The 15968-nt window shown below is 38.5% G+C and overlaps 1 protein-coding gene across 1 annotated transcript in view; it reads right to left on the reverse strand.

Annotated features, from left to right (window-relative positions):
- GRM8 (glutamate metabotropic receptor 8) overlaps window positions 1–15968 on the reverse strand; it is an 837366-nt gene that overhangs the window by 664638 nt on the left and 156760 nt on the right. The window contains exon 2 of the mRNA XM_090287460.1: window positions 3468–3684. Coding sequence (XP_090143586.1) covers window positions 3468–3684 — 217 coding nt within the window. The remainder of the gene's footprint in view (window positions 1–3467; window positions 3685–15968) is intronic.

Here is a 15968-nt window from a genome sequence, read left to right on the forward strand (position 1 = left end):
TCCTCAGGAACCCCTACCATCTCCCATCTTGGAAGTATTCTACAGAGGAGACTGAGGACCATCCCATGGCCATAAACCCATCAAGAGAAAACACTCTGCCTGACTCAGCTTTCCATTGTTAAGTCCAGGACATTGTTTCCATGCCTTTTTTTTTCCATTTATACTCATTTTATTTTTTTCCAGCTTTGTTGAGGTATAATTGACAAGTAAGTATTGTATAAATTTAAGGTATAGATGACATTGTGACATACATACACATTATGAAATGATTAACACAATCAAGCTAGTTAACAAATTCTATCACCTCACAAACTTACTATATTTTATGTGTGTGGTGAAAACACTTAAGATCAACTCTCTAAGTAAGTTTCAAGTATATGACACAGTCTTATCAACTATAGTTACAATTCTGTACATTAGATCTCCAGAACTCATTCATCCTGCATAACTGAAAGTTTGTACATTTTGTCCAACATCTCTCCATTTCTCCTACCTGTCCTGTATCAGGCTGAAATTGATATTTCAACGACCTCTCAACTGGTCTTCTTACCTTCTGCTTCTCATCTGTATAATCTAAAAGACACGTCCTAACAGATCCCTCACTCCGCAGCATTTTCCTCTATTGTCTGACACGTAAAAGTTAAAATGACCACTCTGTGGGGTGAAATACTTAACTATGGGCCCATGTTGAGCTTTCTTATTTTGTCTCCCTTACCTCACTACAGAAACTATGCTTCAGTCAAATTCTGTTATTTGCTGATCTCAATATATTTTTAGCCTTTCCAGTAAAAATTCTACAGTAAGGGAGGCATGGGGATGAGACTGTAACAGCTTGGATACCAAGAAGTTGTTTGCCTTTATTTTATGAATCACTCCTGTCCCTGTGTCCCTCAGAAGGATCTTGACTAGAGAAGGGCCATCACTGATGTCTCTGTTCATGACCATCACTTACTCATAAACTTTGTTCTCCAAGATTCATGAAAAATACTTCCCCAAATCTCAGATTTTGTTAAAATGAAAAATATTCTAATCAACTCAAACAAGTAATTTATCACTAAACATATTTTCATTTCACTATCACTCCATTATAATCTGTCTGAATTAATCAGAGCTAAAACATAGGATGCTTCGATCTATTATTAGAGATGGGAAAATGTATAATTTTATTAATAGGCAGACAGTCCAGAAAATAAATCTATTACTTGACTTCTAAGTCAAGATACTAATATTTTTTAAAACACACTACTAACATGGTGACAAAGATGTCATTGATATTGTAGCAAGATGAGCAAATGTTACAAAACTAATGAATTTTCATTAGACTCATCAGTTCACTTCAGAATGGGTTAAGTTGCTACTATTCGCTATTCCCATTAATATCATTGTCATGTAACAGGTTTAATTTTCAGCTATTTTTGTTCTAGATAAAATCTTTGTCATTAAAATGAGGAATGATTTTAATATTTAATATATTCCATGGCATACTCTAGTGTGGTACTAATTTGGCCTTTTCAGTATTCTGCATAGTAATTGACAATCCAGCCCTCCCCTACTCCCCAGATAAGTGAGAATGGAAATAGAATGGACAGCCAATCAAGTCACAAAATACTGAAAGGATCAAATAGAAGAAACATATTGCTCTAATCAGGAGCATACACAAGGCATTAAAATTATTTTCTCCCATAATAATGACTAAGATAGAAACAGGAATAATGAATGGCACCATCTGAATTCTTTTATGTGACAGCATTAGCAAAGCATAGCAATGCTTCCCAAAAAGTGAAACTAGTATTTCTTATTTTAGTCAAAAGAATAAAACTGCAATTTCACTTAACTTTTAAAGCAATGCATTCCATCAGATTCTCCAACAATTGGAAAATTATGTCCTGTATTTAATTTCTCATAGTCATCTGTTTCATGCACACAAAATGTGTCCTGTAGTTGAAGAATATATAGGATCACTATAGAAAACTTACAATTTCAATACACACTCTGTTTCCTTCTCTTGATGAATTATCATGCTGGTGAGAACTGACATCAGCTGCTTAAATAATGCATTAACCCTAATTCCAGAAGCTATTATTTTCATTTTAGTGAGCATTTCCTCTAAGGATAAACTTGGGATTCTTGTCCAAGAAGGTAATATACTTTGTCAGCACTTAAAGTGCATTGCATCGTTTTTATAGCAATAGTAATATAATTTTAAATTCCAAAGAGCAAAGATTATGGCATCATGGACACTTACAACAGGTGTGAATAGCTGTCTGATTAAACCGATTAACCCAATCTGTCCCACAACACCAGGTGCTTCCTCCTTTCCTAGGTCTTATGCAAGAGCACAGCATGGGACAATTTTAAACACACCAAATATTGTGTAAAATAAATTTTCATGCCCTATTATATGCAAAACAGATCCTAGGTATCTGCAAATCTTGCAAGAGAAGATCTTATTCCAATAAGTCTTTGCCCTTGGTAATTATGGATAAGTCCAAATCACTACCATAATTTTTTCCTGTTGATGTCTCCAAGAAAGACAATAAATTATTAACATAATTTCTTCCTTCAAGTTCAAAATTACTCAAAAAGCCAACAGACACTTTAATTTGCCCACAAAATATTACACTTATGGAAAAAATATGTAAATTTTATTCAGTAATTCTTAATAAGAGTAATAATAGTATTTAAGTAACAGTAATATGTCTCCATTCAACCACAGTTATGCTGTTGACCTATCAGCAATAAGATTTGTCCTCCAAGTTGTTTTTTGTTTTGTTCTGTTTTTTTACCTACATAATAGAATGGATTTACAATCTCATTAATAAACATGTACCTGGTGAAATGCCTACAGAGATTTTGATAAACACCTTGAAAATAGCCCAGAATGGAGTTCATCAGCACCTTGTTCTAACCAAGTTTTTATTACATTCTGCCCTTCCTCCCACTGTAAGCTTCCATGTTTAAGGTAAGAATAAAAATGCAAGGAATCAAATATGACAATATGAGTATCACTTAAGCATAGCCTTAGAAGCTACTTTAGTATTGTTTTTAAATGATCACCAGTTTTATTCCTTCTACAGTTGGATGTAAATTCCACTGCCTTTTTTTTTTTTAATTTAATGACTTGCTAATGTAAATTTCCATCTAGAACAATGAAAAAGTATGTCATTTATTCAAATTTACAGTGGCTCTAATGTGCTGGCAAACTCCCTCGTCATAACAGACAAGTTAAAAACTGTCTGCCTGAGTCAGGAGCTCTATTTCCTAAATTAGCACCAAGTGTCACCTTGATAGACCATGAACAACAAAATCATTTATAATAAACCCAGCTTCCCCCTAGAGTGGACAGCCTAGGTCATGCATCTATAAGAGCTCTAATTATTCCATACAGATCAGAGACTGCTTGGAGATGATAGGACTTCTGCAACCTGTCACCTCCAAATACAATCATCTGATAAATATATGCTTACCAATCTCCCTTGATATCTGACTGAATGCCTCCACACCACTCTCTCCATAGTTGCCCTCCGAAGCCAACGTCGACACATAATTCCACCCCAGTGCTGTCACAATGTCCACCATGGCTTGCGCTTGGTAGGAGTCAGGTGGGACCACCCTGGAGAAGAAGTCATACCTGGTGTTGTCACTTAGCTCTGGGGCTGTGGATGCATAGCTGATTTGAGGTATCTGCAAGATAAATGAAAGGTCATTTCAACCCATGAGGAATCATGTGGAATGATGGATTATCACAAGAGACTGAACAGCCACACTATGTCAGAAACCTAGATTCAGCAACTTGAAGCTGAAATAAGGTTTTATGACCAACAATTTAATTAGAAAGTATTTTATAATGGTCTATAGGCTCACTTTCTTTCAAAGCACATTTCTAAACAGAATTTAGTTTTGCTTCAGATTCTACTGTTCTGAAAGCAAAGCAAAATATTTGTGCATTTTGTTGTTATTGTTGTTGCTTTTTTATTCTGTACATGATAACTTCTGGTGCAGAAATGAGACAGAAATGAAGGTATAGTACATACATCAGAAAAGGTCACCTCTGAAATTGTCTTTGGCTTTAGGACATAAAGGCCACACAATGACAAACAGAGACTTTAATGAGATTTTTTTAAATACTTGATAGCATTTCAGCTTTCAGATTACATTTTTAGTAAAAGATTTTAAATAAATAGCTTTGCAAGTTTAGTCATTGATTATTAATATAATGATTGAGTTATTACAGAAATATTTGGGACTAGCCAACCATGCATCTTCTAATAAAAACATTTTTCCAGTCCCCCCCTAAACACCACAAAACAGGAATCCATACAATAATTCCTCTGGGAAAAGAGACTATTTTCTGAAATTAAGGGACTGGATTGCTAGAGGGTTTCGAACTAGGAATTCTATGTCCTTTCTCCTGAATATATTGAACTGAGTAACAAATTGACTACATGCCACAAATCAGTCCCTTAAAAAAACTTTTAAAATGTGACATTCACTCTATGTCCAAGTGAGGAACTCTTAGTCTAACAGAAGAACACATGGTTGCTAAAGAAGTACCTTGGAAGTACATGAAGTCTAGACACAAGGCAGGAAAGAACACTGCAGCTGTGAGAACTGCAAGTCCAAAGGCAAAGAGTCAAGAAAGGGCATGGTAGGATATCAAGGAAGGAATATCAGAAAATAAAACTGCAAAGCTAGACAGAAGCTAGATGATAAAGGGAAAAAGGAGAGTTGTAGAACAAGGAATGGTGTATATTATGAGAAGTGTGGAATGACTCTCAGTTCTATGACTTTGGTAATTAGGTACATGTTGTTTGCTATTTACCAAGATAGATTTTTTGAAAGGATTTGTCAGACAAAAAAAAATGATAGGTTTAACTTTAAATGTGCTTCTTCTGAAATTCTTGTGAGATGAACGAAAGTAACTAAATAGCGGGCAATAATATTGGGGGAGCTGGAATTTAAGAGCATATTTGCGACTGAAGGTGAAGAAGGGTGGGAACATAATGGAGGTGGTAGTAAAACACGTGATTACCCAAGGAAGGTATAAAGAGTGAAAGGAGAAGAGCAATTTGGAGTGTGAGCTGCACAACTGTGTATCTCATCCCTCTTTTGCTACTATGCTGTGGTGTGAAAAAGTTCAGAGGCCAAAATGACTACAAGATGCCCTAACTCGGGATGCTTAGTTGAAGACGCAAGTTTGACTCATACATAAAACAATTAACTTTGCTCTCCATCAGATCCTGCACACTCTGGGATCCAACTGTCACTCACCATCCCTGGCCAAATGATTCCCAATTCATATAAAGGTTTTGACTCTCCTCTTCACATTTTTGAAAAGCCCTCAACATCTGGATTTCTTAGATATAGAGAGTCCAAGTCCATATGGTGACAGTGAAGTGACACTGAACTTTCCAAGATTAAGTTTAGTTTAAAAGCCTCAGTTACCCAGAAAGAAGTACAAGAGTATGCTTGGAGCTCTCCAGGGTGCTGCAGGATTCATTCGGCTTTCTGTACCTATCTGTAGCCTATTTCACTCCCAATTCTTCCTGGTCCTACTCTCCTGGTGGGACCATGTTTACTTGCTTGTTAGCATTGTGGGCTCATAAAAACCAGCCTAACCTGCCCCTTTGCTTTCTCTGCCAGATACACTGGCCACCTCTTGGCAGATTGTTCCCTGGATTGGGGTTTGTGCTTTTGTAATATTTGACTACTCAGCAAGAACACGCCTCCACATTTCTAACTACACACCAAATCTGAGCCTTTTATTTTTTAACTTTTATTGCTTGCTTCTAGAGGACTTGGGAAATAGATGATAGATGACTCAGTGAGAGCTACCCCTTACTAGGTATAACTTTTCCAAAGATCAAGAGCATGTGCATTTCTATGTTCCAATGAAAGATGTTCAGCAGTTTGACCTTCACTTTGGAAGGAATTCTGTACAAGATGAATGTATGGTGTGTGTATGGGGTGGGACTGTAGGGAAGCATTCTATAGCAAATGATATGGCAAATTTCTTTGCCCTTTCTGGATATGTAATAATCCTCCCACTGAGGATTATTCAGAGTCCAGTAGCTGAGAAGCTACTCATAGTCCAGCAGTAAAATTCCTTACACAACATCCACCCTGCCTATAATAATGAGCCATTCCTTTCTAAAAGTGAGTGCAAAGTGTGAAAATTGAGTGTTTGAGCCCAAAACTAATTATCTCAAATTGCTACCTTCAGTCAGTCACTTTCAGAACTGTTTAATTAGCAGCCAGCATCATGTTTAGGATTAATTAAACAGGTGTAAAGCATATATAAAATAAAAGTGCAGATAGAACATGGTCGTTTGAATAACTGGATAAAGGACTTTCTCCTCAAACTCTTGAAGAGTTTTCTCTTTGCCTATCAACTTGTAATAAAGCAATGGGAGAGTATGTGTCTGTGTTTTCATTTGTTCAACTTTTACTCTATTGTCATCTACAATAATAGACATCAGAGTATGTTGATAGTATTTCAAGACAACTTTTCAAGTTCTCATGAAGTCATATTTCATTTTTATTTTAATGTAGTCAACCACTACACATTGGCTCATTAAGTTTTCTAATTTCTGTGCCAGCATTCCCAATATTTTCAACATTCTCAAATTAAACCCCTACTGGCAATCAAAGTGGGAATATTTTAAAACTTGGAATGTTTCTTTTTCTTTTCCTTACACTAAATTCATCCTAATTAATTCCTTCACCCTGGAGGTTTCATCTAACAACAACACTAGAAAGGCGGTGGGTGGGGAATAAAAGTTGAGAGAGAAAGGAAAAGGTGTTAGGGAAAGCATTCTGAATCAGCCCCCCTCCCCCCACCCAGCCTTAGGAAAAGGTAGCATCCTAAATAAACCTCTGTTAACTCCCGCTTGCCCATTCAAAGGATAATAACCAAAATGCAGTCTGCCTCTTCCTCATTCCAGCCTCATGTCTTCCCTGCCATAGCCTGCCTGACAGCATCTGCACCCACGCACATGCTGGTTTTTGTGTTGACTCTTCTCTCCTCCACCTGGTGATCTTCTGCTCAAATGCAATATCCACCTTCCTGGGAAGGTTTCACTAACTCTCTCAGTCACTCCTTGCTCCCATAGCCTCTATCATCTGACATTAGAACTATGATAGTAATCTGGCTTATGAGTCTCTCTGGAAGAGTGTCTCTGTCAATTGATTTGATATCCCCAGAACCTGACAGAGGAAGTGCTCAGTAATTGATTGGAGGCAATTAATTAAGTGATGGCAGAAATTTTGGTACAACTTCTTTCCCACAACCTCCTACCTTGCATTCCCCCAAATACTGTGCAGGCTATTCTCCCTTCATCCCTCTTGATCCTTCTCTGCCATGCTGTATGTCCTAGGAGGCTGCTCTATGACAGGAGCACCTAGGTCTGTTGCCTCGGGCTTTCAGTTGAGTTGACCAGTGGGAGGCAGTAGGAGATGGGAGGGAAGGAGAAGACAGAAGCCAGAGCACTGATGTTCCCATACCCCCCACCCACTCTCCCCACTACCAACTGGGTGTTTCTCTACTTAAACCCTCATCCACAGCTAAAGCTCCTGCCAGGTTCTACTGACCACTCCCTCCCCTTGTCTCTTCAGGTCCTGCCACTGTTATTAGTACCTGAGTATTTCCTCATCCTGGGTTGGTTCCTTTCACTGTGCCCACACCTTATAGATATTCCTTTTGTTAACCTCCCTTGAATTACCCCTTGAGTGTGCCAGAGCCTAATAATATACCCTCTCTTCCAGGTCTCTGTAGAAGAAGCACCTATAACCATGGTTCCCTACCCTCAACCCTGTCCTACCTCTTAGCCCTTCTTCACCCACTGTCCCATCCAGCCTTCCCTACCATTGTCCTTGCATGACTTTTTTCCTTTCTCCTCTCTTTCAGTACGTTAAGGCATCAGATTGCATCATTTGAAAACATCTGACATTTCGCTGTTTTTTTTTCATTTCTTATTTTCCTTGTGCTGAAGTTTCATAATATGATGTGTGTTTAAAATAAAGCTATATTTCCATTACCCAAATAAAGCATATTTGAGACAATTAATTGCACAACTAAAGACACTCACCACCATACCCAACTTACAAATTTGCTTTAGCTCCCACTTTGCTGATTAATTGCTTTGGTTATGAGAAAATTTTCCCATTATATTTTCACTTCAGCCCCAGAAGAGGAGGTTCCTCAGCCCCCTTGGGGAGTTCCATAATGCATATATTCTACCCATATTTCCATTTCTTATTTACTCTTCTCAAATGGGAAATCAAAGCTCTGAATTTACTGAGAAATAGTGCCAAACAGGCTCTCCCTTTATTCTCTGACCTGACCACACACATCCCAGGCTTCTTTTCTCTTCAAGGTAAGACCAGGTAGAATCTCCCTTCTCAGGGAGGAATCCCACTCCTCTTCCCATATTCCACTGACAATCAGATGTGTGAGAGAGTCCTGAAGCCCAGGTCACTGGTTGAATAAGCGGACTTCAAGTCTTTTGTGTAGGCAGAAGCAGGTCCTGAGGTTGAAATGTGGTGTGGAAGTAAGAAGCACCGTTTTGACTTCAAGTCCACACTGAATTCTTTCCAGTCTAGTTCTTAACAAACAGCCATATGTTTGGGGAGTTATTTGCTGTTTTCTCAGCTGTTAATAACTAATTACTTGATCCACATTTACCTACTTATTTTGTGAATCTTGGACTTACAAACTCTAAGAGAGTCCAAAAGTTTGTCTTAGAGCTCAAGGAAGCAGAAGTTCTATTTCAAAAGAAGGATACTCATTTACAACCACGTGAATATTTTGATAAAAATAAAAATATATATTTATATATGTAAGAAAAATATATATATTTGCCAAAATATGTATATACTAATATATACCCATATATATATGCAATATATATGGATATATATAGATTTACATATATATATATATATATATATATATATCGTATCGTATCATATCGGCAGCCGTCCGTCTCGAGAGGCGATGGTGTAGCTTCTTAAGAGTCTATCTGCACCGCCGAGAATGGTTGTGCAGTCCGACTCGGGAGTGACACGGTATCTGTCTCCTCCCGTGTTGAATCGACATCTTGCGATGACGCTGGAGTGTCCTCTCCAGTGAAGCTGAAGCTACAGAGCCTGGGCAGGGTGATATGGAGGGTCTGCTGTTGCCCATGCAGCAGACCCCCCCTCTCTTCGCAGCTGAAGGGTCCAAGGGAAAGACAGAGTCAATACAGCTTGGCTTCAGGTGCGCCGCAGGAGTTGCCGGTGTTGACTACAACGTCAAACCGCCTTAGGGACTCCGGCTCCGGATTTTCTGTCGGGGTTTACTCCCTTAGCCTTTCCCCTGAAGAGGTATGCCGCAAGGCAGCGGAGGTTTTTTGGAATCAGAGTTTTCCTTCTCTGATGTGCCCTGACTGGAAGATCGAACCAGCGACACTTAGCTCGCAGGACGACGCTCAATCCACTGAGCCAAACCAGCCAGGGAATATATATATTTGCCAAGAATATATATTTCAATAGAGGTAAGCAGAGATTATTGTCCTCTACTGTTCTCTAATTCTTGTAGACAGAACCTAGATTTTTACCTAGGCCTTGGCCACTCAGAAGGAGACTACGTTTACCTCCTTTGCTGCTACAATCATTAACACAGTGGTGAGTGTAACTTCTGAAAAGTGTCCTTAAAGAGAGAGGGCATGCCTTTCTCATGCTCCTCCCTCTTTCCTACTGACAAGAATCTGGACATAATGTCTAGAGCTCAATTAGCCATCTCAAGCCATGCCCTAGAGCAAAACTCCACAAATCGTTGCCATACCTGAGTTTTGAAACCACCTGACCATTATTCCTGTTTCCACTTCTGCCCCTCTCAAATCCATTAATTCCACAGAAGCAAACAAATTGATCTTAAAAAAGAGAAAAATCAGTTCATTTCAAAATCTTGCTCAAAGCACTTCAATCATTTCTCTATTGCTTTTTAAAATAGAGAAATTTGCTCTTAAAATAAAGTTTAAACCTCGTGCCATAGGATCCTTGTGATTTGGCATCTGGACACCTTTCCCATCACTCATGTGATCCAGCCATACTGGCTTCCTTTCTGCTTTCTGTTCCCTGATTCAGCCAAACCCCTTTTCTTCTTTACACCTCATGCCTTTTGCTGCTTGCCTTTCCCCCAAATCCTTCCAGACTTTTCTCATCCTTCAGTCTCAGCTCAGATGTCTACTCCTCAAACAGGTCTTCCCTGAGCACTCCATCTAACATGGCCTTCCCACCCCTTTTAATAACTCATCACCCTACTTCTTTCTGTCATTACACTGAGCTCAACCTGTATTATGTTTCCCCTACCAAAATGTAGATTCTACAAGGATTTTCTTTGTGCTGTTTACAAACATAACATGGGCTTCTAGCACATAGTAGGGGTTCAATAAATATTCATTGAAAAAATTGGTCCATCCATCAATTAAGGATCCCTTTTCTTATTTCCCTCCATGCATTGCAATTTTAAAAGATTTTTCTATAAAATCATTTAATTAAAAAGTCACTCATTTCCCATTTTTGTATTACTCAAAAAGCTATTCATTTGTTGAAGTTTCTGATCAGCATGAGATTATCCACTGTTACCAAGCTGAGGTGATAGAATTTTAGTCCAAATCAGCTAAGTGCCATTTCAGTCACATCCATGCACACACATCAGAGAGAAGCATACAATTGCCACAGAGTGCTTTGAAATGCTGAAAATGGCCATGAAAACTTCATAACTATCTTGGCAAACACTTCGACAGCTCATGAACTTTAATCTGTCTTTAAGGAGAACAAAAATTACATTTCTAAAAAGGACTAAAGTTATAGATTCTTTCATCATCTGCTCCTTCTTACTTATCTTTATGTGTAAGATGGATATGCTAGACAGGACTGAAAGTTCTTACATGTCGCTCATGCAGACTGTGTCACTCCATGTTGCTGTCAGGAGTGTGACTGCCCATAACAGGGAGGATGAGATGTGAAGGGGCTGAGGGACTTTCAGAGAGTGTCCAAGAAGGTTACAATTCCACTCCAGTTGCCTTTTTAAGGCTTCCCACTGTTTGCACATCAAAACACTGTGGCAAGCTTGAAACTCTTGTGTTTGCTTAAAATGGCATAAATCTTGCACCCATTTCCCCCATTTTCTGGTTTGTCAAAGCTCTTTAGGAAGCCAAGTCACCACCGGTGAGCAATGAGCCTCCTAAAGCACAGATCAGAGGAAGCCCCTCAGAATCAGAGCAAACTTAAGTCTTCCTATAAAAAACTTGCACACATCTGAAGACAAATTTGCAGACTTGAGTCACACACATGTTCACCATCAATTCCTGCCAAAGGGTTTTTGTTCTTTTTTCATCCTTGCAAACCACCTTGTCCATTGATTGTCAAACTTACTGGTGGAGGTTGGCAGGTGGGAACTTAGTGCGGTTCAATAGCATCATTGGTTTTCTCCAGTGAAAGATCGGCTTGAAGCTACACTCTCCCCACAGGGGGTAGTGCTTGCCTGAGCACACCTTCAGTGATCCTGGCCTTAGTGACAGCAGCCGTCACTACACTAGCTTCCTGCCACCTGGCCTTCGGATGGATTTGTTGTTGCTGCTGAATCAGGTCCAGAGAGCATAATGATTACAGCCACTAACTTTGTCTTTTCTGACTTAACTGCTCTCTGGTCGCTTGTGGCGAAACATGAATATATAATCAGAAATTAGATAAAAATGAGGATTCGGGCCACTTGCCTCCGGGTGACTGGGAAGTTGTAACGGCAACATCGCTTTCCTCTCTCCCAATACTTCATGCTCTTCCTTTCCAACCTGGGCCCAGAAGAATGGCTCTCACAAGGAAGGATGGTGAGAAGAAGGACCATTCTGCCATTAACAAGGCAGTGACCAGAGAGCACACCATCAACCTCACAAGCACATTCATGCAGTGGGTTTCAAGAAACCTCCCCCTTGAGCATAAAGGAGATGAAAACCCTGATGTGCCCAATGACACCAGGCTTAGCAGAGATGCCAGGACCAAAAGAATGAGGAACACCCCATACTGTACCCACATACAGTTGTCCAAAACACATGGTGAGGATGAAAATTCACCAAGCATACTCTTTACTGTTGGCTACCTAATAGCTATCATCACTTTCAAAAATCTACAAACAGTTAATGTGGATGAGAACTGCTGATTTTCAAATAAAGTTGTAAGCTGCCAATAATAATAATAATAATAATAATGAATCAGGGCGAGAAGTCAATGTCTATCACTGGCCCTCCCCTTCTCACATTGCCCCACACTTTTATGCTCCTCTCAACTTTATGAAAATGAAATAAGGAGAGAAAAAAGAGAAAGGAAATGTAGAGCCAATGAGTGGAATGAATACAGCCACTAATTGTCTTTCCTGACCTCACTGTTCTCTAGTTCCTTGTGGGAAAACATGAATATATAATCAGAAATTAGATAAAAATGAGGATTCGGGCCACCTAATGGCCAGTCTTGCAAACCAAGACCTGCTCAAAGCAATCCTGCCTGCACAGTGACTTCCTGTTTGTGAAAGTTAGTGTCAAATGTGAAGTTCTCTGTCTGCTTCACAGTTGATTCAGGGAAGAACACAGATTTTTGTGTTTTGATGCATGGTGGAGCATTGCAAAGAAAAAGGAGAGGTGGCCTATTGAAATAAGAAATTGTGGAAGTCATGGAGAAAGAGACAGGAAGATTTCCTTGTATTGTTTATTCTTCTTCCCAATATTAGCTTATCCAGAGTAAGGTAACTCCACACTCACACTGAAAAGGCCTGTGGTCTATTAACATAGCTGAGTATAGCATAAAGTTAGGGTTAGGATCACAAGTTTAATTCCATTATGAGCCAAGATGCAGCCTGTACCCCTCACCAGAAACTTCCTCCTCAAAAATGATCAGCACCGATAACAAACAACCAGAGAGAAGAGAGACAATGTTAATTCATTCTCATTACTAGATAAATAAATTAAAGATGGCTTGCTACTGATGGTGAATCTGAAGTTTCAGCAGCAAATATGAAGAGGATCAAGTCATAGAAGGCACACTTCAAAACATAAAGAGTGAATGTTTGTACATATGCAGGCCTAAACACATACAAATATGTTTATAAAGTTATTTCTTGGTTCCAGATAATCCATTTAGACATTCTACTGAATTGTAAAAGGGTACATTTCTCACCACTTTTCAAGGGTATTGGATGAGTCAGGGAAATAGTACACTCAAATTAGGGTAACTCAAGGGGGGTTCATAAAGGGACTCTTTTCAAGTCATGGGCAGTATATAGGGCATGGCAGTAGAAAACTATAATCCAGTAAAAGTCAGAGTGGGGCAGAGGAGATGGGAGAAGGAGTCATAAACAGAGTCATCTTGAGAGAAGTGACCAGCCTGAAGGAGCAGAACCAACCCCTGGCAACCCCACAGGGAAGGATCCAAAAAATGTATATCCTTACCTTTCCTCCCTCCCTGACCTCATGCTGGCTCTCACCATGACCAAACTGACTGGAAACCAAGGAGCGAGAGGACCTATTGTTGTACTGACAGTTGCCTCCCAGGACAGCAAACAGAAGGCAAAACAGAGAAGGTGGATGTGAGGGGCAAGCAGACACTTCTGTCCTGCATCTCATTTATCATTGACCATTAGACACTAAATATATTTATGAATAGCTGTGCAGATTTCTGGTCTCCTATGTTCCATTGTTTTTTTATAACTTGATGCCTTCAAATACTTTTGGCAAAACATATTCATGAAGACATTTTGATTTGGCTACTGGAAATTTCAACTCTAAAACTAGGTCAACTAATTAGAATTTCTTTTGGAAAATAAAATAATATCCTTTTTTTTTTTTTAAGTGCAATGATTTTCATCAAATTGTTAATGACATTTGACTTCTAACCTGTTTGTTTAAAATTAAAGGCAAATAATCTGTTAACATGGAAAAACTTACACATAAACAACGATAATTATACCCAACAAGATTAATAAATCTTTTTCTACATCTGCTAATTACATTTTACAATGAGAAAACAAAGCAGCCCCTAAGGGAAACAGTTATTATGATCGATCAAGTTGCTAGTAGTGTGGGACTTTTTAAGCCTAACTACCCTGCATATATTCATCCAAAAGTTTTAATAGCAAGTTAGATTTAAAACCTTTATTTTTTAAGGGAGGGGCTTTAATATTTCAACTAGTTCTATAGTTTCTCTAGTTTAAGGCTTCTCTTGATCTTCAATTGTTTCTTATTTAAAAAAATGAACACTTTTTTTCTACTCTCCTTACATTTCAGAACTCTGTGATTTCTAGAAAATAATAACCAGTACATATGCAATATTACACCCAAATTAAAAAGGTTAATTCAATACATGTACTTTTTTTTGATTAGTGATTAAATTAAATTTAATATATTTTCAATGGTTACAGTTTTTTTTAAATCCTCACTCAAGGATATGTTTATTGATTTTTAGAGGGGCAGAGAGAGAGAGAGAAACACCCGTGTGCACTACACACTCCAACTAGGGATCGAACCTGCAACCTAGGTATGTGCCCTGACCAGGAATCAAACTCACAAACTTTTGGTGTACAGGATGATGCTCCTACCAACTGAGCCACTCGGCCAGGGATTAGTGATTATTTTTTTTATTAATTCATTCAACAAATTAGCTCCCACTATCTGCCAGACACCATAACAAGCTCTGGGGACAGGGCAGTAAACAACACATGGTCTTCCCACACCTAGCAACCATATGGTCAGATGGAAAAGACAGGCACTAAGTAAACAATCACCCCAATAAACATTTAACAGGAATCATAATGAGTGCGGGAAAGAGAAGTATATGCTGCTAAGAGTAATGGGGTAACTCATCTGATCCGGGGTTACTGGGAAGCCTTCCCTGAGGAAATGACATTAAGCTGACACATGAAAAATGATGGAGAAAATGGAATGAACACTGTACATCAGCCACAGATTGCCTCTCACTTCAGACTTCCTTCAGGTGTGTAAACAAACTAATTTGTAGAATTGAGGAGGAGGGGCGGTTGACCGACAGGTACTTAATTTTAGAAACTTGCCACACTCTGAATAATATTAAACCAAAGACCACCATTCCCTGTGCTTTTTACACACAGCACTTTCAGATAGTATATGCATAATTTGAGTTCTCATATTAGAACTATTTAAGAAAATAACTATGTAATTGTCAACAGGAAATTGCATTGTGTTCTACTAGGTCCTGAGGTTTGTAAGGGTCAGGAATAAATGAACAAATGAATGGATAGATGGAGGATAAAAAAAATGAATCAATCCAGCAGAAACTAAGCCCATAGAAGAAAAACAACTTTAAGGCAAGAGCCCAGTAAAAAATAAATGTATACTTTATATTACTTCTAAGCTATTTGTTTCCTTAGGAAAGTAAAAAACAAAGTGATTGAAAGGTAAAAAAACTCTTCATTTTTACTCAGGCGGTGAAGGCTTCAGGATAGGATTTCAAGACATAAGAAGCAGGTTAGAATCTACCCAGGAGAAGAATAATCTGGCCCCCTTTTTTATAGGATAATAAACATTTTTGGCACTTCTCAGGAGAAGGACAGAGAAATAAATGGATCTGTCCACCTCTGAAAACTCTGCCAGAATTCCACTACATTCTGGTATAAAGATACTTCTTTGATACTTTCTCGAAAAAAGTTTTCAAGCAACTTGAGATTTCAAAATGAAATCTATCTCTAAGAATTATTTTATACAAAAGGTAGGGAAAACTTTGCAATGACTTGCTTAGGACAGGCAAAAATTTCTGTAAAGAGGTTTTTGTTTTTGTTTTTTATATTTGAGTACAAAAATATGACCAATTACCATGTTATATGAGAAAAAACAAAATGTTGCTGTGACGCTTTCTTAATATCATTTGCTAAATCATTTAAAAATTTAACTCTCCCACACACTCAT

Source organism: Furipterus horrens, unplaced genomic scaffold (genome assembly GCF_987537825.1).
Source record: "Furipterus horrens unplaced genomic scaffold, mFurHor1.1.pri manual_scaffold_9, whole genome shotgun sequence".
NCBI lineage: Eukaryota > Metazoa > Chordata > Mammalia > Chiroptera > Furipteridae > Furipterus > Furipterus horrens.